This window comes from Salmo salar, chromosome 24 (genome assembly GCF_965601325.2).
Source record: "Salmo salar chromosome 24, fSalSal1, whole genome shotgun sequence".
NCBI classification, from domain to species: domain Eukaryota; kingdom Metazoa; phylum Chordata; class Actinopteri; order Salmoniformes; family Salmonidae; genus Salmo; species Salmo salar.
Genome location: NC_138314.1, coordinates 38,208,231 through 38,233,128, shown reverse-complemented (window position 1 = coordinate 38,233,128; position 24,898 = coordinate 38,208,231). Strand labels below are relative to the sequence as shown.

General features: G+C 50.3%; 1 protein-coding gene across 2 annotated transcripts; it reads right to left on the bottom strand.

Annotated features, from left to right (window-relative positions):
* Positions 1-202: 202 nt before the first annotated feature.
* On the bottom strand, positions 203-24,628 carry LOC106593105 (transducin-like enhancer protein 1). Of its 2 annotated transcripts, none has more exons than XM_045706739.2 (20): positions 23,924-24,628; positions 23,478-23,578; positions 22,913-22,976; positions 22,357-22,401; positions 15,565-15,627; positions 15,367-15,471; positions 12,521-12,707; positions 12,230-12,246; positions 9,328-9,444; positions 9,046-9,099; positions 8,676-8,828; positions 8,135-8,273; positions 7,533-7,732; positions 7,227-7,303; positions 6,859-7,108; positions 6,433-6,680; positions 2,516-2,663; positions 1,834-1,984; positions 1,088-1,164; positions 203-947 (listed from the first exon to the last, which is right to left on the bottom strand). In XM_045706739.2, the coding sequence occupies exons 1-20, from the start codon at positions 23,945-23,947 to the stop codon at positions 840-842; spliced, it is 2,328 nt and encodes a 775-aa protein (XP_045562695.1). In that variant the 5' UTR covers positions 23,948-24,628; the 3' UTR covers positions 203-839. The 2 variants fall into 2 exon arrangements, with proteins under 2 accessions (XP_045562695.1, XP_045562696.1); XM_045706740.2 differs by having other exon boundaries at positions 7,533-7,714.
* Between the last annotated feature and the right edge of the window lie 270 nt (positions 24,629-24,898).

Here is a 24,898-nt window from a genome sequence, read left to right as displayed (position 1 = left end):
ATTAAATCATGTTTTTTGCTAATGTATGATGGGGGTCCCTGGGTTGCCGGTTTGCCTGAGAGGGGGTGCCTAGGCAAGAAAAGGTTGAAGACCCCTGAACTAGACTATGCAGGCTGAATATAGGACCTGTTGGATGGAAGGTCATGGCCTTACCAATATAAGAACGATACAGTTCACTACTTTGGAAGCCAGAGAAAAGACGTTTGTTCGAAAAAAAAATAACATTTATTGTCTAGTAATTTCTTTCGATTTATATTAGCTAGCATTAAGACCATTTAGTGTTTTTTCCTGGTTAGATTATTTTCCATGTAAAAGACATAGCAAACATTTGTTATTTCTAAAGCATTTACTGTAAGAAAAGAAATATATACACTTTTTTTACAAACGCTCAACCGATAACAAAAATACAAAGAGAATAAAACTGAACTAATCACACGATAGCAGACATGTAGGATGGGACACGGTACTAGGGTGAAGAGTCAGTGTGGGGGCTCATGTCTGACAGAAAAGCAGGCTAGGGTCAGAGGTTTGGGGTCACAAAGGGTAGAGGTCACCAGGCCATTCACATTCTTTGTCTGTCAAAATAAAAACGACAATGCTGTTAATCCGGCATATCTGAGGTTTCGGTCCACCTTTCCATCAGTCATTGTTCTGGGGGCTCTGCCCATGGTAATGAATATAGAATGTCCTGTCGGATATCCTGACCCAGGGTCAGCTGTAGGACAGTAGAAAGGTCACGTATATATAATGTTCTTTAGTATTCCCTGACCCAGGGTCAGATGTAGGACAGTAAAAAGCCACTTTGGTTTGTCAGTGGCCGATCCGCTCACTAGTGCAGTCTAGTAGATGACTTCATAGACAGTGGCCTTCTTATCTCCAGAACCTGTAACTATGTACTTATCATCGACTGAGATGTCACAGCTTAGCACCGACGAAGACTCCTTCGACTACAGAAGCGGAGAGAGGTAGAGGGGGGGGGGGGTATAGAGGGAAAGATTAGTGAAAGCTTAACATCCAGCCTTGACACAAGATCAAAAAAACATCGGTAGGTAGGCTGATCGGAGAGAACAGACAGGTGTGTGTGTACCTGGAATATACTGGCTCCGTACGGTGTCCTCCACGCGTTCAGCAGGTTATCCTTCCCTGTGCTCACAAACCATTTACCTGGTGGCAGAGAGAGAGAGGCAGAGAGAGAGGCAGAGAGAGCGCTTTAGGAATCACATAAAGCTATAACAGCTAATACTGTAGGGGCCAATACCAGAGTACTCAGAGCAGAGGACTTATAATCACATCAAGTCAGGATTAGAGCTACTGTATATGAGGACACATGGAAACAGAATGTGAAGCTGTGGCAGTCAGATATTACCAGAGGTCAGATATCACCAGAGGTCAGATATCAGGTCAGAATGTGGAGAAACGTTAAACAGAATACTTGTATAAAACAGGAAGTTTAATACATCACAGTTCAAAATGGAAAACGAAACCACCGTTCGAAAGCGGAAATTTAACCCGGCAGGTGTCCTAGTGGTTAGAGCGTTGGACTAGTAACCGAAAGGTTGCTAGATTGAATCCCCGAGCTGACAAGGTAAAAATCTGTCGTTCTGCCCCTGAACAAGGCAGTTAACCAACTGTTCCTAGGCTGTCATTGTAAATAAGAATTTGCTCTTAACTGACTTTCCTAGTTGAGACAAATATATGGATACAGGGAGACAAAACACAGCGACACAAGTGGATCTGACATTAAGTTACTGTACACAGCTAACAAGAAGTCATACAGTCATACACAGACCTCGAGGACGTCAGTCATACAGAGATCTGGAGACATGGTCTTACCACATGAGGCAAACTGGAGGGAGAGCACACAGCTCTCGTGGAGGTGCAGCTGGTACTTGTCTGGCTTGGTGACATGGAGCACCTCCACATTACTGCTCTCCATCCCCACCGCCAGCCACTCTCCCGTCGGACAGTACCCCAGAGAGAAGATCTGGAGAGAGGGCAGAGTGTGTGTGTGTGTGTGTGTGTGTGTGTGTGTGTGTGTGTGTGTGTGTGTGTGTGTGTGTGGGGGGGGGGCACTGATGAAGTGGTAAAACAACAACAACTAGGTGCGATATTTGCGGTATTAAAAGTAAAGTATCGCTCCAGGCCTTGTTGTTTCAATAGCATCTCTGCTAGCACACAGCTGCGGCTAATGTCCTGTATATAATGTATGAATTAACAGAGGACTGCCCCAGCTGCCACAACAAGAAACCCAGTCTTTTCCCCTTTACAATTCCCTCCTTAGGTATCAAGCTAATATCATCCTGCTCCGGGCCAAACCTGTTAATACACTATATTGTGCTGGGCATTGTAACCTGTTACACAAGTAGGTCCTTAAGAATACACCGTTGCAAGGTGACAACAAGCTGCAACCAAAGTGCATGAGATCCTTCATCACCAGTGATGTGAGATGCCTGTGTGTGTGCAGGGTGTGCATCGTGCTGCATGAGTTGTGTTTCTCAGGTGTGTGTGTGTCTACCTGTGAGGTGAAGTCGTGCTGCTGCAGCTGGCGTCCCTCCCTTAGGTCCCAGGATCGGACTGTGTTGTCCAGCCCCCCTGTCCACAGCTTGGTCCCATCATTGGAGATGTCAATACAGCTGGCTCCGTCTGTGTGGCCCTGGAACTGCCTGTGTTGGACAACACACGTTAACAAATATTATAAACTGGGTGGGTCGAGCCCTGAATGCTGATTGGCTGACAGCCATGGTATATCAGACCGTATATCACAGGTATGATAAACATTTAGTTTTACTGCTCCAACGACATTGGTAACCAGTTTATAATAGCAATAAGGCTCCTCGGGTGTTTGTGATATATGGACAATATACCACGGCTAACATGCTGACCAGACCGGACACGTCGCGTGCGTTGCAAAATAAATGTAGAAATCCATGTTATTCAATTATTGCACCCACACTGCTCGCGTCTGCGTTGCCAAGGGCTAAAGGAGAAGTCATTCCTATTTCTGACGCAGATCGCGCTACAAGTCCTGCCTCTCCCATCTCCTCATTGGTTTATAGAAGCAGGTACCCACGTGCCATCTCTTCATCTCATAAAACTGTTATGCCGGTCGTCGTGGTAATACTATGAAAGTTTAGATGCCAATCACCATATAAGTACAAAGATGAAAAAGCCTGGAAGGAGGAGAGATGACTAGAAACGATTCGGTTGACCGTTTTATGTGTGGATTAATTGTCGGAGTAGAGAACCTTGTGCATTTCAGGTAAAATAACAACTCAATGTTTATATCCCAGGACAAATTAGCTAGCAACAGCAAGCTAGCTAAATAGGACAAATTAGCTAGCATGTGCAAGCTAGCTAGCTAAATTGCCATACATGTTTAATGCTTTTCGACCTGTCCCCAAATTAATGTAATTGGTTCAGAGTTTGTTTTGATATTTAAACCTGCGTGTCGTGATCGCGTTTGGTGTGGGGGGACAAAATAAATTTATGCACGATGGTGCGCGCGCAGCCGGTTTGGGTTCCATGTAAGGGCTGTGTCCAGGCGTTGCGTCGGGCTTAAGAACAGCCCTTAGCCATGATATATTGGCCATATACCACATGTCCTCGGGCCTTATTGCTTAACTGTACATGGTCCTGTGTGGCCCAGTTGGTAGAGCATAGCGCTTGCAACGCCAAGGTTTGGGGGTTCAATTCCCGCTGAGCCCACCCCCATATGTATTCATGATTTAGTCTCTTTCGATGAAAACGTCTGCATAAAGGATATATATTATATAAATTCAGAACATGCTCAAATACACACACATGATATACGACCCGCTCAAGCACACATGTAACTACACTGTACACTCAGAGGTAACACATGAACATATACAAGTAACTGCCAAAATAAAGGACACGCCAGGGGCAACGTCTGGAATGGGACACGCCAGGGGCAACGTCTGGAATGCCAGGGGCAACGTCTGGAATGCCAGGGGCAACGTCTGGAATGCCAGGGGCAACGTCTGGAATGCCAGGGGCAACGTCTGGAATGCCAGGGGCAACGTCTGGAATGGGACGCGCCAGGGGCAACGTCTGGAATGGGACGCGCCAGGGGCAACGTCTGGAATGGGACGCGCCAGGGGCAACGTCTGGAATGGGACGCGCCAGGGGCAACGTCTGGAATGGGACGCGCCAGGGGCAACGTCTGGAATGGGACGCGCCAGGGGCAACGTCTGGAATGGGACGCGCCAGGGGCAACGTCTGGAATGGGACGCGCCAGGGGCAACGTCTGGAATGGGACGCGCCAGGGGCAACGTCTGGAATGGGACGCGCCAGGGGCAACGTCTGGAATGGGACGCGCCAGGGGCAACGTCTGGAATGGGACGCGCCAGGGGCAACGTCTGGAATGGGACGCGCCAGGGGCAACGTCTGGAATGGGACGCGCCAGGGGCAACGTCTGGAATGGGACGCGCCAGGGGCAACGTCTGGAATGGGACGCGCCAGGGGCAACGTCTGGAATGGGACACGCCAGGGGCAACGTCTGGAATGGGACACGCCAGGTGCAACGTCTGGAATGGGACACGCCAGGGTAACGTCTGGAATGGGACACGCCAGGGTAACGTCTGGAATGGGACACGCCAGGGTAACGTCTGGAATGGGACACGCCAGGGTAACGTCTGGAATGGGACACGCCAGGGTATTGTCTGGAATGGGACACGCCAGGGTATTGTCTGGAATGGGACACGCCAGGGTAATGTCTGGAATAGGACACGCCAGGGTAATGTCTGGAATAGGACACGCCAGGGTAATGTCTGGAATGGTAAACACTAGAGTAATGTACACTACCGTTCAAAAGTATAGAATATCTAGAGGCCCATTATTAACAACCATCACTCCTGTGTTCCAATGGCACGTTGTGTTAGCTAATCCAAGTTCATAATTTTAAAAGGTTAATTGATCATTAGACAACTCTTTTGCAATTATGTTAGCACAGCTGAAAACTTTTGTGGTGATTAAAGAAGCAATAAAACTGGCCTTCTTTAGACTAGTTGAGTATCTGGAGCATCAGCATTTGTGGGTTCGATTACAGGCTCAAAATGGCCAGACACAAGGCACTTTCTTTTGAAACTTGTCAGTCTATTCTTGTTCTGAGAAATGAAGGCTATTCCATGCGAGAAATTGCCAAGAAACTGAAGATCTCGTTCAACGCTGTGTATTACTCCCTTCACAGAACAGCACAAACTGGCTCTAACCAGAATAGAAAGAGTGGGGGGGGGGGGGGGGGGGGTGCTGGTGCACAACTGAGCAAGAGGACAAGTACATTAGAGTGTCTAGTTTGAGAAACAGATGCCTCACAAGTCCTCAACTGGCAGCTTCATTAAATAGTACACACAAAACACCAGTCTCAACGTCAACAGTGAAGAGGCGACTCCGGGATGCTGGCCTTCTAGGCAGAGTTGCAAAGAAAAAGCCATATCTCAGACTGGCCAATATAAATAAAATATTAAGATGGGCAAAAGAAGACCGACACTGGACAGAAGAACTCTGCCTAGAAGGCCAGCATCCCGGAGTCGCCTCTTCACTGTTGACTTTGAGACTAGTGTAACCAGTGACTACTTTACCTCAGATGTCAAAGGTAAGTCGGCAGGTTGCCTAGTGGTTAGAGCGTTGGACTAGTAACCGAAATGTTGCTAGATTGAATCCCCGAGCTGACAAGGTAAAAATCTGTCGTTCTGCCCCTGAACAAGGCAGTTAACCCAGTGTTCTTAGGCCGTCATTGTAAATAAGAATTTGTTCTTAACTGACTTGCCTAGTTAAATAAAGGTTACTTTTTTTATTAAGTCAGAAAATGACGAAACCTTCAAGAGAGGAATTCCAACATCTTGTTGCAGCCAAGGACCCAACACTAACAGAGCCGTTAAAAGGAAAGAGCAATGTTTTAGCTAAATTTGATCGAGTTGTCTTTGCCATGCAATTACACATGTCCATATCCATGAGCTCAATTGACTGACTGTGGTTGTCATCCTGTGTGTGTGCAGGACAGGCTACTGTCTCATGAGCAGCAGAGCAGGGGTCAGACAGACTTATTTCTGAGTGCAAAAATTAGCATGGGATGGTACCGGAAAGTTCCGTGGTTATAGGACTATTACGGGATGAGGACAGAACAGAACTGAATTTTCACTCGTGTCAACCTCTACCTTGACACCCTATTAAGAGACTTTATGTTGGTGTTCCCTTTATTTTGGCAGTTACCTGTACAAACATTCATGTGTATTCACTCAAGGAAAGAAGTTGCCCTGAACCACATATCTAGGAACAGATCACCCTACCCCAATCTTACCTACCACAGTAGGGGGATAATACATTAGCTGACGCTGGACCTGTGGTTAGTAAAGGCTATTCAGTTCTATCTATTACCAACTGGCCATGTATTCTCCTCCCAGTGTTCCTTACCTAACCAGGGTCTGGTTGTGCAGGTCCCAGACGGCGATGTTCCCATCGCTGCAGCAGGAGAAGCAAACCTTGGAGTCGGGGGAGATGGCCAGGGCGTAGCAAGCGGGGGCAGAGGAGGTCAGCTCCGCCTTGATGCGTGGGGTGGGCGTGGCCAGGTCCCAGATTGACAGCGTGCTGGCCTCGCCCCCCACGATGAGCGTCCGGCCGTCGGGGAGCAGCCGGCACGAGCGGATGTAGTTGTCTCGGTTCTGACACACACACACACACACACACACACATTTTTGGTCTCTAATACACAAACTATGAAATAAAGTGGTAGGTAGGTGTGTTTTTAAAGATCTCTTTTTAAATACGCACGACGCTACTCAATACATGCGTCAACTGCGTGATTTTGGATAAAAGCGTGTATATTTGTGTAGCACTCACCAGGCAGTCCAGTTGGGACACGGGACTCTTGTTGCCAGGGTGACTGATGTCCCAGACCTTGACGCAGCCCTTGCCGCCCGTGTAGACGTGGCGCGTGGGATTACTGATGGTGACGGCACACACCACCTCGCCGTGGCTCAGAGTGTTGATCTGGCGAGCATGGCGTGGGATGCCCGGGCCCACTAGGGCGTCCGGAGGGAAGGGCACCGGCTGCATCTGTCCATCGGCGCTAACGTGGAAAGAGTAGGCCCTGAGAGGAGGACGAGGTGGAGGAGGAAGAGGGACTTGAGGCATGGAATACATTTGAGATACAGTGAGCACCAAAAGTATTGGGACAGTGGTCACTGTCTCTGCACACACACACTCACGGTTTGCCTCCAGGGATGCCTGATAAACTGGGGGGCATTCCAGGCACTCTCATGTGAGGATGAGGGTCGAAGCCCACCTGAGGGAGAACACAGAAAGAGAGGGATGAGTACACACTCAAAGATCCATGGGTGCGCACGCACGCACGCACGCACGCACGCACGCACACACACACACACGAGAAATGAGTCAGTTGACAGCGTATTGGGTCCTACATAAACACAGACACTTAGCCGTTTAGACATGCAATGAGCAAATATTATGGACTCGGATGGAATGAATCAGCGAACACACAAGCACACACCCACCATAGGGGAGCGTCCGTATGCGGCCACGGCGACAGCAGCCGCAGCACTCATCTGAGGGGACATGTTGTGGAGGCCGGCGTAGGCGGCGCCCGCCAGCTCCCCGTTCATGGCGGCGTGGGGCAGCATTCCGAAAGGCCCAGGGTACGACCCAGGCACCGCCAGCGGGGTCCGCAGACCAGCAGCTAAGGGGTACACAAGAGCTGTTGTCAGATGGGTTAATGGAACTGTATTCAGTCATATTCATATGATGCCAAAACACAAACTTGACTGCTGAAATGCAGTTTTTGGGGATTGTATTAAAGGACTAATGAAATAAATACCAAAAGAGTTTGAGTGTAGAATCCCTAACAAAAACCAATGTATACTAATAGCTGGCCTGTAATATGCATGCACCCTTTTATTAAGTTAGCAGACGTTCTTCTCCAGAGCAACAACTAGGGTTAAGTACTAGACTGCACAGACTTGGGGATTGGAAACCAGTGACCTTACAGTTACTGGCCCAACCCTCTTAATGCTAGGCTACCTGCCGCCTTGTAGGCTGTTAGGAAGGGTTGGAAATGGCACGAGGTCAGTTCAAAAGGTGTGCCTTTTTATCATCTTACTAGGTGGGTGAGGTAGCTCCATGGAGGGAGGCTTGACTAGGCTTGGCCGGAGACTGGGCGTGGCGCTGGGTCCGGGGGTGGAGTCTCCTCTGGGAGTAGGCGTGCTCGACTTCAGCCCAGGCGTACCTGGCTTATCACGCTGCCATGGAAACAGAGGCATTCATTACCCAGATATCACACGACAGATAGCAAGAGAGAGACAGATAGCAAGAGAGAGACAGATAGCAAGAGAGAGACAGATAGCAAGAGAGAGACAGATAGCAAGAGAGAGACAGATAGCAAGAGAGAGAGAGATAGCAAGAGAGAGAGAGATAGCAAGAGAGAGAGAGATAGCAAGAGAGAGACAGATAGCAAGAGAGAGACAGATAGCAAGAGAGAGACAGATAGCAAGAGAGAGACAGATAGCAAGAGAGAGAGAGATAGCAAGAGAGAGAGCTGAGATATTCTGCTGAAGGTCAGTTGTGTGTTTCTGTGATCCAGAGTTGAAGTCTTGTTTAGACAGAATTGGGTTAGGTGTATTGAGGGCTTTGGCTACACCCACCATTCCCATCTCTTTGGACTTGAGGGAGGAGGAGCTTGCAGATGAGGCTGTGGAGGCGGGGCTACAGGAGGGGTCCTTCTTCAGGAGGCGTGTCTTGTCCAGCCCGTTCTCCCTGGGGGATGGCAGGCGCGTACCGTGTGGGGAGGCAGGGTCCTGGAGGGGGGGGGGTTCATTCACATACTGACTCACTCGGTGCCCCACTTCCCCCCCATGTGGAATAATAGTCTGTGTCCTAAAGAGCACCCCATGTCCTATATTGTGCACTACTTTTGACCAGGGCCCATATGACATCCATCTATTTTTGAGCCATCTAGCGAGGCCTAGCAGAACATTCAGACAGGCATGTACACGTCAGAAAGACACACGTTACCTCATTGGAGACATCCACCACCAGGTTGTCATCACTCTTCTCCCCATCACTATCCTGTGGGGACAAACAGGGTGTCAGTCACCACACACACACACACACACACACACATTATTTTATTGTGTTACTTTTTATTTTTTACTTTAGTTTATTTGGTAAATATTTTCTCAACTCTTCTTGAACTGCACTGTTGGTTAAGGGTTTGTAAGTAAGCATTTCACATGTTGTATTCGGCACATGTGACTATTTGGTTTGACACGTAACACCCTCACAGCTGCTGCTTACATAATGACTGGAGTCCTTGTCCTCCACTTTTCTCTTCTTGGTGTCGTTGGCAAATTCTGGTCCGTTGCGCCGCTTGTCTGAGTTACGCAAACTGTCAGCAACCAGCAGGGTATTACTCTGCCAAAGACAGGAGGAGGAAAGGATGAGACATGACATTCTACAGGCCACTCCTGGGTGAAGTTTTCCCTAGGTACAGATCAGCTTCCCTTCATCCCAATGCTAACCTAACATTAGTGGGGAAATCAGCATCGACATCAAGGTTCTCCAACCCTGTTCCCAGAGAGCGACGGTCCTGTAGGTTGTTTTTGTCTCTCTCCAGGAACCCGGGTTGGAGTGTAAACCAACAGGAGGGTGTCTCTCTCCAGGAACCGGGTTGGAGTGTAAACCAACAGGAGGGTGTCTCTCTCCAGGAACCCGGGTTGGAGTGTAAACCAACAGGAGGGTGTCTCTCTCCAGGAACCCGGTTGGAGTGTAAACCAACAGGAGGGTGTCTCTCTCCAGGAACCGGGTTGGAGTGTAAACCAACAGGAGGGTGTCTCTCTCCAGGAACCGGGTTGGAGTGTAAACCAACAGGAGGGTGTCTCTCTCCAGGAACCGGGTTGGAGTGTAAACCAACAGGAGGGTGTCTCTCTCCAGGAACCGGGTTGGAGTGTAAACCAACAGGAGGGTGTCTCTCTCCAGGAACCGGGTTGGAGTGTAAACCAACAGGAGGGTGTCTCAGAACCCTGGACTACAGCACCTTCACCCTCCAGGCCAGGGACAGGTGTGGCTGTCTGTCAGTCTTCAGTCAAAACCCTCACGTCAAGGAGGTGGTGGTGGTGGGCTGACACACGGCAGAGAAGACGCTGATTAGAGTAGTTCTGCCGCTTTATCAGTGCTCCCTCTCCTGGCCCAGTCCAGCTATTACTGCTGTAGCTAAAGGGCAGTGTGTGTGTGTGTGTGTGTGTGTGTGTGTGTGTGTGTGTGTGTGTGTGTGTGTGTGTGTGTGTGTGTGTGTGTGTGTGTGTGTGTGAGAGAGAGAGAGAGAGAGATTCACTTCCACAACCCCCCCCTCCCCTGGCTAACAGATTTCATTTTGTGTGGATTAGCCCATCATGTTGGAGTCCATTTAGGCCCGACGCTGTCAATGAAATGTGCATCCAGGAGCCGCAGAACACACACACACACACACACACAGAGAGAGAGAGAGCCCCAATAGACAGGCAGGGCAAGGGGCCTCCTCCCCTCTTCCTCCCCCCCTTCGCGCCCAGCCAAAGGTTCCTTCAAGGCCTCCCTCCCAGGGGAACATTATTTAAAGGCTTTAGAAAGCAGAGAGCTGACCCACAAAACACAAGCAATTTCCCCGCTGTCTCTCAGGTCATAACGCTCTAGCCCCCCCCCCGGCAGCCGTATTAAACACAATGAGGCCCTTTAAGCGCAGGATCAGCAGAGTGGGGTGGGGGGGGCAATCTGCTCACTGAGGTGTTTAATAGACAACAATGCCGGGCAGTGGAGGGCGAGAGCTCCTGTCATTGTGTGTGTGTGTGTGTGTGTGTGTGTGTGTGTGTGTGTGTGTGTGTGTGTGTGTGTGTGTGTGTGTGTGTGTGTGTGCGTGCGTGCATGAGGGCTCTGCTAATGCCCTCATTTGGAGAGAGCGCCAAACAGACCAGGGCAATCCAGTAACGGCAGGCAGCCCAACACCCCAGCCCCCTCCCACCCTGCCATGATGTTAACCTCAGAAAACACACACACTTAAAGGCCATGGATGCATTTCTAAATGAAAGCCATTTTGACATGAGAATGAGAGAAAGGGAGGTGAATCAAAGCAAGGATGGTGGGTGGCACAGAGCTGTGTCTGTGTGAGAGAAAGATAGTGAGTGGGCTTAGGGAATGATTAGCAGGGGTTAACATCAAAAGTGCTAAGGGGGAAACTAGATGGCTTGTGCTTTGTGGTGCAAAGTAGCATCAGGTCCCCTAGCAACCAGGGACTAGTTGACTCTCTCTCCTATCATATCATCTAGGAGTGGTATGATGCTTTATTTCAGGACTAGTTGACTCTCTCTCCTATCATATCATCTAGGAGTGGTATGATGCTTTATTTCAGGACTAGTTGACTCTCTCTCCTATCATATCATCTAGGAGTGGTATGATGCTTTATTTCAGGACTAGTTGACTCTCTCTCCTATCATATCATCTAGGAGTGGTATGCTGCTTTATTTCAGGACTAGTTGACTCTCTCTCCTATCATATCATCTAGGAGTGGTATGCTGCTTTATTTCAGGACTAGTTGACTCTCTCTCCTATCATATCATCTAGGAGTGGTATGATGCTTTATTTCAGGACTAGTTGACTCTCTCCTCTATCATATCATCTAGGAGTGGTATGATGCTTTATTTCAGGACTAGTTGACTCTCTCTCCTATCATATCATCTAGGAGTGGTATGATGCTTTATTTCAGGACTAGTTGACTCTCTCTCCTATCATATCATCTAGGAGTGGTATGATGCTTTATTTCAGGACTAGTTGACTCTCTCTCCTATCATATCATCTAGGAGTGGTATGCTGCTTTATTTCAGGACTAGTTGACTCTCTCTCCTATCATATCATCTAGGAGTGGTATGCTGCTTTATTTCAGGACTAGTTGACTCTCTCTCCTATCATATCATCTAGGAGTGGTATGATGCTTTATTTCAGGACTAGTTGACTCTCTCTCCTATCATATCATCTAGGAGTGGTATGATGCTTTATTTCAGGACTAGTTGACTCTCTCTCCTATCATATCATCTAGGAGAGGTATGATGCTGTATTTCAGGACTAGTTGACTCTCTCCTATCATATCATCTAGGAGTGGTATGCTGCTTCATTTCAGGTATTTAACTAGCGCTTGCCAAGGCTGCAGCCATAGGTAACAGGAAGTACTTACTGTGCCTGGCTCTCTCTCTGTTCCCATAGCAACGATGACACACAGCATCAAGGTGTCGAGGACACCAGGGCGCACACGAGGGAGGCATGGAAAACACACAAAAAGAAACAGAGAAAGATAAAATAATTAGAACCCAGAGCCGTGCCCTTGTTGTTTTCAGTATATTTATTATTAACAAACCCAATGATAACACAGTCCAGTCTGTTCTACTCCCTCTGTCTGGCTACGTGGGCGAGCCAGACAGACTCCTCCTCAGATGCAGGCCCAGCAACAAGGCCGGGTGGGTCTCACCTCTCAGGTGCTCGGCCTCCACTGGGTGTTTCCTGTCCTCTTTGCTGGCCAGGTGGGGTGGCGGCACCCCCAGGGCACTGGACAAGGCGAGCAGACTGGCCCCTCCCCCCAAATGGGCCGGGTGGAGCCCCGCGGGGTGGGGGGTGAGGGGGACATGGGAGCTGTGCACGTGGGACAGGTGCTGCTGCTACAGGAGAGAGGCAATCAATTACTAATTTATAATCAATCAATATTCCTTAATCCACTTGAAAGTGTGTCAATCAATAGAACAAGCCATTAACACACTGATGGAGCAGAGTGATCAATGTTAAAACCTAGAGGAATTCATGACCCTTCAGTGTTTCATCCGGAGAAGCTTTCTACGATCTGGCCTTCTTACAAATAATGGCAGAGCCATAATCCTCTCCCTTCAACACACACTCTATATTTCTAAACACACACACACACACACACACACACACACACACACACACACACACACACACACACACACACACACACAGAGAGAGAACAATACTGACAGCTGGGATCACAGCCCAGAGCTTGAAGAGGAAGGGAGGAGGGGTTGGAGAGCCCCAGCTGCTGCCTGCGGACCAGGGAGGGAGGGAGGGTGGGGAGGAGAGGGCGGCTCTGGTGGATTGGGGGCGTTTAGCTGTCAGGTCTCGGTCTCTTTCACACCAAATCAGGCGCTCGTCTGAGCGTGAAATGCCTTTGTGTTCCAAAACATCATTATTGCGTCTTCAGACAGTAGCCGCAGGAATAAAATCTCGGAGATTTGCCGCGGGGGGAGGGAGGGTCTCAGCAGGAGAGTGGGGGAGGGGCGGTGGTGAAGGTCAACCCTCCTCTTTATCTCTAATTGACTAAGCCACACCCCCCCCCCTCCTCCTCCTCAGAACCACAGGAGAGAGACGCCACAGCACTCTAACCCCATACCTACTCTTTCACAGCACTCTAACCCCATACCTACTCTTTCACAGCACTCTAACCCCATACCTACTCTTTCACAGCACTCTAACCCCATACCTACTCTTTCACAGCACTCTAACCCCATACCTACTCTTTCACAGCACTCTAACCCCATACCTACTCTTTCACAGCGCTAATCCCTGGGCTTGCCAGCCAAACACACACATACCACCGAGCCCTTGTTCCATGTGCCAAAACAGCACGGCAAAGAGCGCTTGCTCACACACATGCAAACACCCCCCCCCCCCCACTGGTGAGAGTAAATGGAGGGGAAGTATTGGTGGAGGCGGGGGGAGCCTGTGTGTCAGGGGGTGTTAGGGTGAGCCGTGAAGGGAGGGGTGAGGGTGTCCATGCTTCATTACACTCATTTAACACACACAAACACAGTGACTGACAGCTTGGTGGGGGGGGGACCAGACTCTCAAACCCACTTTATACACACTGGAATCCTGCAATTAAGACTCAAATGGCAACCGCCACCCCCGCCACAGCCATCAAACCCACCTCCCCCACCACCCCCGCCACAGCCATCAAACCCACCTCCCCCACCACCCCCGCCACAGCCATCAAACCCACCTCCCCCACCACCCCCGCCATCAAACCCACCTCCCCCGCCATCAAACCCACCTCCCCCGCCACAGCCATCAAACCCACCACCATCAAACCCACCTCCCCCACCACCCCCGCCATCAAACCCACCTCCCCCACCAACCCCGCCATCAAACCCACCTCCCCCACCACCCCCGCCACAGCCATCAAACCCACCTCCCCCACCACCCCCGCCATCAAACCCACCTCCCCCGCCATCAAACCCACCTCCCCCGCCACAGCCATCAAACCCACCTCCCCCACCACAATCAAACCCACCTCCCCCGCCATCAAACCCACCTCCCCCGCCACAGCCATCAAACCCGCCACCATCAAACCCACCTCCCCACCACAGCCATCAAACCCACCTCCCCCACCACCCCCGCCATCAAACCCACCTCCCCCACCACCCCCGCCATCAAACCCACCACCCCCCCCCACCATCAAACCCACCATCAAACCCACCATCAAACCCACCTCCCCCACCACAGCCATCAAACCCACCACCTCAGCCTCCCGCCTCTTCTAAAGCCTCACAGAACCGTTGAGAAAATCCAAACAGCCAACACACAGCAGCAGCTACACATGTTGTTATGGTTACCAAACACAGCAGCAGCTACACATGTTGTTATGGTTTCCAAACACAGCAGCAGCTACACATGTTGTTATGGTTTCCAAACACAGCAGCAGCTACACCTGTTGTTATGGTTTCCAAACACAGCAGCAGCTACACCTGTTGTTATGGTTTCCAAACACAGCAGCAGCTACACATGTTGTTATGGTTTCCAAACACAGCAGCAGCTACACCTGTTGTTATGGTTTCCAAACACAGCAGCAGCTACACCTGTTGTTATGGTTTCCAAACACAGCAGCAGCTACACCTGTTGTTATGGTTTCCAAACACAGCATGTGCTCCCGAGTGGCGCAGCGGTCTAAGGCAAAGACACCCTGGTTCGAAAACAGGCTGTATCACAACCTGGATTCCGGGTCCCATAGGGCAGTCCCATAGGGCGGTGCACAATTGGCCCAGCGTCGTCCGGGTTTGGCCGGTGTAGGCCGTCATTGGAAATAAGAATTTGTTCTTAACTGACTTGCCTAGTTAAATAAAGGTTAAATAAAATAAAAAATAAAAATATGCATGTTGTTATGGTTACAAAACACAGCAGCAGCATATCCCGGTAAAGAACTGTCACAGACATGTCAACATTTCACGAATAGCATGTCACACATACACATACCATACACACACTCTCACAGTACACACACAGGAAGTTGCAGTAGAGTGTATTTACAGTGGATGGTAGGCCGGGAAGTCCCCGTACCCCAATGATGGCGTTGAGTTCAGCCATGGTGACCTGCTTGGCTCTCTCTACCGCCTGGACCACCTGCTGCTGGTGCTGCATGGGCACACACGGCGTTACACACGTAATATCCTGGGCCTACTACACAAAATGTACTGACAACATATACGCACACACACACACACTTACCTCCTGTGAAAGGAAGGGGATGACTTGTGCACAGATGGTGTTGAGCCTCTTGGCAATCTCTGTCTGTTGGATGGAGTAGAGAGAGGATGGATGGATCAGTATGGATAGTGCAGTGACCATCACAGCTTAGAAGATACATCCAGCAGTGCCTAGGGGCCGTCGGATATAAAAACATTCCCCCTTGTATTCACACAGCCATACGCAGGTCAACTCCAGCTGGGGTTTATTCATCAGTGCACAGCGTATCAAAAGTTTTGAAATCGAGAGTTTCTTAATGGACTAATTCAGGTATGTCCCTCCCCATTGGTTCCTAGTGAATACACCCCAGGTCAACTGCACCCGATATCCTATATATGATTAAATATCGTGATATTAGACATTGAAAATGTGTTTTGAGTGTTAAGACAATTTTAACTTTACAAATACCAAACTGTGCAGTTTTATCAGTTAGGCTGTATTAATATGTTGAAAATAAAGTCTAAATGAATGAACTAAGTTTTATTTTGTAGTCAGACTAAGATTATTTAAAGCTGCAATATGTAACTTTGCGGGCGACCCAACCAAATTCATATAGAAATGTGAGTTATAGATCTGTCATTCTCATTGAAAGCAAGTCTAAGAAGCAGTAGATCTGTTCTTTGTTCGCTATTTCTATGCTTCCCATTCTTAAGTTTTGTTTTTGCATGTTTTACTTTCGGTTGTGTACACCAGCTTCAAACAGCTGAAAATACAATATTTTCGGTTCTGGAACACTTCTCTCACAGCGGTTTAGATGGTACAATGATTCTCTACACTATACTTGCTTGTTTTGTCACAAACTGAATTTTTAGCAACCAGGAAATGGTGGAGAGATCATAGTAATGAGAATGTAACTATTATATTGGAACTAAAAACTAACATTTGAATTATCTAGTCATTAACATTACAAAAGGATTATATCGGATATCGTATATTAGGAGTAGCATATCGTAGAAGAGTTCTGACCAAATATCGGCAAACCCTAGTGTGTATGTGATGCTGGAGATGTGCTGAAGGATAGCCAGACATGTCTAACTGCTTTCAGGACCAACTGCCACCATCTGTCAAGATATAGGATCAATGCTGTATTGGTCCAGGTCTTTATCTCAATGAGACCAACCAAGTTAAATAAAGGATAAATAAAATAAAAAGTCAATATGGGTATGAGTGACTCCATAAACAATTCACTGGAGAGAGAGCTAGTTAACAGCTTGCTGCCTGCTACAGTTCTCAGAAAACACACACACACACACACACACTGAAATGAATCATACCGAGGCTCCTGCCTTGCTATCATGTCAGCCTTAGATTAAGTTTCACCCTCGGTCCTATTCCCATCGGTGCTTTAAGATAATCTCATCACTCCTAATTTAATTTCATCCCACTCATATCCATGGCTGGGCATCCGGCCCCCGGAGGTGACTGCAATTGGCTGGATACCCTATACCCCCACGGAGGCTGCAAATCAGATGATGCAGCTCAAATTACATATCGCCCAATCAAATTGATCTGAGGCGGGTCAGGGTACAGGGGGAATTAGAGGAGCCTTCCAACGCAGTAATAGGACATTACACACACACACACACACACACACACACACACAGGCACACACCACACACACTCGCAGACAGACAGACACACACACACACACACACACTCGCAGACAGACAGACACACACACACACACACACACACACACACACACAGGCACACACACTCGCAGACAGACACACACACACACTCGCAGACAGACAGACACACACACACACACACACAGGCACACACACTCGCAGACAGACAGACACACACACACACAGGCACACACACTCGCAGACAGACAGACACACACACACACAGGCACACACACTCACAGACAGACAGACAGACAGACAGACAGACAGACAGACAGACAGACAGACAGACAGACAGACACACACACACACACACAGGCACACACACTCGCAGACAGACAGACACACACAAACAACACACACACACACACACCTCGCAGACAGACAGACACACACACACAGACACACACACTCGCAGACAGACACACACACACACACACACACACACACACAGGCACACACACTCGCAGACAGACAGACACACACAAACAAACACACACACACATCCCATTTTCTTTTGAAAAGCGAGTGAGAAATGGAGTCAGGGCCCATGGGCCGTATGTATTGAGCTTCTCAGAGCCGGAGTGCTGACCTAGATCAGATGCTTGATACATACAGATCTCTGTGATATCAGATGCTGGCTACATTATCAGAAGGGATCCTCCAGCCAATCTTCTAGCAGCCCAGCCTTTGTGACACGCCCTAGAAAGAGCCAGCCTCACCAGTTTCCCGTTAGCACACCTGCTTCTGTCTGCTGCCTAGCTCCTAGAACCACAGCAGCTGGCCTAGAATACACCTGCCTAGCTCCTAGAACCACAGCAGCTGGCCTAGAATTCACCTGCCTAGCTCCTAGAACCACAGCAGCTGGCCTAGAATTCACCTGCCTAGCTCCTAGAACCACAGCAGCTGGCCTAGAATACACCTGCCTAGCTCCTAGAACCACAGCAGCTGGCCTAGAATACACCTGCCTAGCTCCTAGAACCACAGCAGCTGGCCTAGAATACACCTGCCTAGCTCCTAGAACCACAGCAGCTGGCCTAGAATACACCTGCCTAGCTCCTAGAACCACAGCAGCTGGCCTAGAATACACCTGCCTAGCTCCTAGAACCACAGCAGCTGGCCTAGAATTCACCTGCCTAGCTCCTAGAACCACAGCAGCTGGCCTAGAATACACCTGCCTAGCTCCTAGAACCACAGCAGCTGGCCTAGAATACACCTGCCTAGCTCCTAGAACCACAGCAGCTGGCCTAGAATACACCTGCCTAGCTCCTAGAACCACAGCAGCTGGCCTAGAATTCACCTGCCTAGCTCCTAGAACCACAGCAGCTGGCCTAGAATTCACCTGCCTAGCTCCTAGAACCACAGCAACTGGCCTAGAATACACCTGCCTAGCTCCTAGAACCACAGCAGCTGGCCTAGAATACACCTGCCTAGCTCCTAGAACCACAGCAGCTGGCCTAGAATACACCTGCCTAGCTCCTAGAACCACAGCAGCTGGCCTAGAATACACCTGCCTAGCTCCTAGAACCACAGCAGCTGGCCTAGAATTCACCTGCCTAGCTCCTAGAACCACAGCAGCTGGCCTAGAATACACCTGCCTAGCTCCTAGAACCACAGCAGCTGGCCTAGAATACACCTGCCTAGCTCCTAGAACCACAGCAGCTGGCCTAGAATACACCTACCTAGCTCCTAGAACCACAGCAGCTGGCCTAGAATACACCTGCCTAGCTCCTAGAACCACAGCAGCTGGCCTAGAATACACCAGCCTAGCTCCTAGAATATACCTGTAAGCCAAGAAAAGACCTGCTTCTCCCACTGTGCTTTCCCAGAAGGGAAGCAGCATCTCTGAGGGGTATTCTTAGCCGGCAGATAGGTGCTGCAGGCCGGGAATAGGCTGAGTTCCAAGACACTCTGGGCACTAAACCCACAGGGATTCATTAAGGAACGGTTAAGGGAATTATTGCGCGACCCAGAGCCTGAGGCCCAAGTGGGTCAGAGGAGCCAGAAAATCAATGGGCCAATAAAAGTCCCTCACCTCGCCCGTCTCTTACCTGACTCAACCCCAGGAGACAGCCAGCGTGGAGGTTCTCACACATGCCAGGGGCTTACAACAAAATGATGGCCTTTGGTCATGGAGCAGACTTCCGCTCTGATTCAGAACAATAACCAGTGTGTTCAACGATGGTAGTAGGTGACACGACGAACCGCACATCCAAATCGTGACAAGTTGTCGAGTCATCAGCTAGTATATCAGTGACGAGGGCCTACAGGCCATAGGTCTGAGGGCCTGCCAGGTGGCAGAGAGAGAGAGCCCTACATGGACTAGGAGGACATGTTGAATTCCAGATCCACCCTGAACCCCAAGGCACTTCTGGATCTATACTACATCTGAGGGCTGGATAGGCTAAACTTCCCTCTAGCCTATCAGAGGGCAAAATGGAGCTAGGCCTAATACCATACTGCTTCATTAAACCTGAATCAAAACGTTCAGGTCTACATAAAGTGGGTATGTGTAGGGGTTAAGGATAGGTTTGGAATTCAGCCCCAATACCCTAATATGAGCAGCAGGAGAATGGGTCTGCACTCCACTCTCCTCCAACTTCATTCAATCAGGCAGCGGTGCAGACAGAGGGGAGGCAGGCCTGGGGCTGGTGAGGCCAGAGCAACTGGCGACAGTGTGGCAGGGATACAGCACTCACAATACCACCCTCTACTGAGACAATAAGCAGAAATGACATCTTCCCCACAATAGGAGGCATGCATTACTATCAGACAGCGAGAGAGAGACCGACAGCGAGAGAGAGACAGAGACCGACAGCGAGAGACCGACCGACAGCGACCGACCGACAGCGACCAACAGCGAGCGAGCGACCGACCGACAGCGACCGACCGACAGCGACCGACCGACAGCGACCGACCGACAGCGAGCGACCGACAGCGAGCGACCGACCGCCAGCGAGAGAGAGACAGCGACCGACCGCCAGCGAGAGAGAGACAGCGACCGACCGCCAGCGAGAGAGAGACAGCGACCGACCGCCAGCGAGAGAGAGACAGCGACCGACCGCCAGCGAGAGAGAGAGCAGCGACCGACCGCCAGCGAGAGAGAGAGCAGCGACCGACCGCCAGCGAGAGAGAGACAGCGACCGCCAGCGAGAGAGAGACAGCGACCGCCAGCGAGAGAGAGACAGCGACCGCCAGCGAGAGAGAGACAGCGACCGCCAGCGAGAGACCGACCGACAGCGAGAGACCGACCGACAGCGAGAGACCGACCGACAGCGACCGACCGACAGCGACCGACCGACCGACAGCGACCGACCGACCGCGAGCGACCGACCGACAGCGAGCGACCGACCGACAGCGAGCGACCGACCGACAGCGAGCGACCGACCGACAGCGAGCGACCGACCGACAGCGAGCGACCGACAGCGAGCGACCGACAGCGACCGCCAGCGAGCGACCGACAGCGACCGCCAGCGAGCGACCGACAGCGAGCGACCGCCAGCGAGCGACCGACAGCGACCGCCAGCGAGCGACCGACAGCGACCGCCAGCGAGAGAGAGACAGAGACCGACCGCCAGCGAGAGAGAGACAGAGACCGACCGCCAGCGCGAGAGAGACAGAGACCGACAGCGACCGACCGCCAGCGAGAGACCGCCAGTGACCGACCGCCAGCGAGAGACCGCCAGCGACCGACCGCCAGCGAGAGAGAGACAGCGACCGACCGCCAGCGAGAGAGAGACAGCGACCGACCGCCAGCGAGAGACCGACAGCGACCGACCGCCAGCGAGAGACCGACAGCGACCGACCGCCAGCGACCGACCGCCAGCGACCGACCGCCAGCGAGAGAGAGACAGCGACCGACCGCCAGCGAGAGAGAGACAGCGACCGACCGCCAGCGAGAGAGAGACAGCGACCGACCGCCAGCGAGAGAGAGACAGCGACCGACCGCCAGCGAGAGAGAGACAGCGACCGACCGCCAGCGAGAGAGAGACAGCGACCGACCGCCAGCGAGAGAGAGACAGCGACCGACCGCCAGCGAGAGAGAGACAGCGACCGACCGCCAGCGAGAGAGAGACAGCGACCGACCGCCAGCGAGAGAGAGACAGCGACCGACCGCCAGCGAGAGAGAGACAGCGACCGACCGCCAGCGAGAGAGAGACAGCGACCGACCGCCAGCGAGAGAGAGACAGCGACCGCCAGCGAGAGAGAGAGAGCGACCGCCAGCGAGAGAGAGACAGCGACCGCCAGCGAGAGAGAGACAGCGAGACGGAGACAGCGACAGACAGCGAGAGAGATTGACAGCGAGAGCGAGACAGAGACGGACAGAGACCGACAGCGAGAGAGGGGGACAGCGAGAGAGGGGGGACAGCGACAGAGGGGGGACAGCGAGCGACAGAGAGCGAGAGGCAGAGAGCGAGAGGCAGAGAGCGAGACGCAGAGAGCGAGACGCAGAGAGCGAGACGCAGAGAGCGAGACGCAGAGAGCGAGACGCAGAGAGCGAGACACAGAGAGCGAGACACAGAGAGCGAGACACAGAGAGCGAGACACAGAGAGCGAGACACAGAGAGAGCGACACAGAGAGCGACACAGAGAGCGACACAGAGAGCGACACAGAGAGCGAGACCACACATAATCCTTCCTCAGCAAACCACCCAGGCTATTCCACCTCCAATTTCCTCTGTCCTGACCAATCGATTTCTGTGGTAATTACTGGTAAATGCTGTGAGCCAGAGTGCTCTGTTCCTGTGGGGCAAGCCTGTGTGTGTATTGAGGAAGAGTGCTCCTCTGCATTTTCTCGATAAAGGACTCTGTGATTGATTCCTATGCCCTCCCCAGCCCAGCCTCTTCAATGCAATAAAACAGGCTACTCCCCCAGACAGTACCAATCAATCAACAGAGTAATTCATCCTGCCTCTGAGCTCGTACCACCAGGTCTAACTTGAGAGAGAAACAGAGCACCATCCATCACTGATAAACCCTCACAGAACTTTCCTGGCAGGCTAAAAGCCCATTCTCTGCGTGAACACACACACACACACACACACACACACACACACACACACACACACACACACACACACACACACACACACACACACACACACAATAGGAAATAGTAAGAGCGAGTGTGAGCAAGGCTTACCTGTTTATGCATTTCAATGTTCAGCCCGTAAGACATTTCATAGTACTGTGGATGACAGAGTTGTAATCATTAGGCTGACAGAGGAAAGGGAAGTAAACTATCTTAAAGAGCGGGCTAGTTAACAGCTTTACCTTTTCAAAGGCATCTCAGTCAGTCTCCCCACCCTAACACCACTTCTCTTTTCCTACTAGCACTGACCCAGCTGATAGCTACTTTACTGAGGGAACATGTACTTGCTATGACTGTGATATGTGGTTGTCTCACCAAGCTATCTTAAAATGAATGCACTAAATGTAAGTCACTTTGGATAACGGCATCTGCTAAACGACTAAAATGCAAAAAGGACAAAACCTCAGAATGTATATATATATATATATCAATGTGGAAATCAATGTGTGTGTATATATCAATGTGGAAATCAATGTGTGTGCGTAGGCCTGTTTGTGTGTGTAAGCAAAAAATAAACGTTGACAGTATGCTTGCAATGTGGCAATAGTAACAATCCAGACAGTGATAGTGCGTTAACATCTAGAATGTGTGTGCTGATTGGACTCACCATAACATAGTGCCTCTGCATCTCTGTCTTCTCACTGGCCAGCTTCTCACACTCCAGTTTCAAACTGCCAAGGACAGAGACACTATCAAAATAATACAGGACGCCACATCGCCACCAATCCTGAACACATACCCAGAAAACATTCCAAATGTAGTTCAGATAAACATATCTAATATGGTCTATAGGGCAGAGCGGCATGGTCTGGAAAACCTCTTGGAATCATGCAAGACCAATATTTGTTTACCTGCTGCATAGGCCATTAAGACATTCTAGGTCATACGGCTAGTCTAGCCTACTGCCTGCTACTGTTATCATGCAGGGCACTTCGTCGCTCTCCTCTTCCCCTCCCCAGTCCCACATATGGCAACATGCACAGTTGCACACATGGGAAAATAAGAGGTGATTTATGAAAATCTGACCTCGACTCTACCCTCTGGCTTAAGCACATCAGCATGGCTTAGACCTACCACAGTCTGAGCACAAAAAGTGTGACATACTGGCCTCGGAGTGTATATGGGTGGGTGGGTTGTGTGTGGGGGTGGGTTGTGTGTGAACAGCCACTCACCTGTGGTACTGGGCTTGGAGGAACTGGAACTCCTCTTTGATGCGGTCCAGTGACTCTGGAATGGTGAATTTGAAAGGTTGGCCCGGGGCCTGGTGGGGCGTCTATCAAAATAAAATAAAAAGCCACATCACTCAATACCTGGGCGTTTGTTTCTGCATCATAGATGTAGGCTAATTTGCAGTGAATTACAAACAGCAATACAGCATCCAAGTGTGATGTGTGCTGCCAAGTGCGATGTGCGCCTAGCCCCAATTACTGAGAGTGCATCATGTTAAACTCATTACAGAACTGTTACAGGCTGACAGCCTCTAAGCCAAAGACAAACAAAGGGGCTTCGCCCGACATCCGGGACCGACCCGCCATCGCCGGTATACAGAATGGTTCGACATGACAAATGAGTGCAGAGAACCTGCGGATGGGGGTTGCGTTTCACTGGCCAACCTTACCGGGTGTCGACCCTGGGGGAACATCGTTCTCCCTCCGCAGACGTCCTCTTCCTAAAAAACGTCTGGTATCAAAATAGGGACCGGCGTGGGGTTGCTCCACCTTACGATAAATGCATCCTAGGTCCTTCCAAGACTGGCCGTAAAATGACACAAAACGTCCGACCGTTTGTCCTTCTAGATCTCCAGTCAACTCCTCAACAGCGGTGCTCCGGCGACTGATGCGCGGAAGAATACTCTTTCTTTACTCCAGCATACGACCATGTATCAACCGTAAAAACAAGGGATACGGTCATCCAGAGGGGAAAAACAAGAGTGTTTTTCCTCTGTTGTAGGCTGTGTGATCCTGTCCACACAGAAATATCCGAATAGCCGAAACTCCAGTTGTAGTCAACAGAGCTGAGACCACAACGCGCTCAGGGAAGAAGCGTAGGCTACTAGAACAAATCCACAGAAGTTAATTGTAATGAAGAGTTCCCACTTGACTTGCCGTGGTAGCTTGTGGTGAATGCTCAACATAAATTACTATTCGTTATCCGAATAATAGCCTGTACTCGATGAAACGTACTATTGGAAGATACTTCAGTCTAAAGAAAGGTTTCGTAAGGGAAAAATGTTGTTAGTTTTGATAATAACAACTCCCACTATCAGCGCAACAATGTAGCGTCAAGCCTCGCTTTACCCCAATGGCAACTTTCTCACGCGGTTTCACACTCCCCCAGCTAACCAGAAAAGGAACTGCCCCCGAAAATGTACACGGGCCAATAGAGATTGTCTTTCCACGTGGGATAATGACGCAATATGTAGAATCCACCAATAGATTTCCTCTAAATGTATTCAAGTCTGTCGATTATTTTGAGCTACACAGACACCAGCCAATCCGAGTGACGGATAGGTTTATCGAGGAGTAGAGCACAAGGCGGCTAGTGTGCTGGAGAGTGACAGATCTCAGCTGTCAATCAAAGTAACGTGGCGACA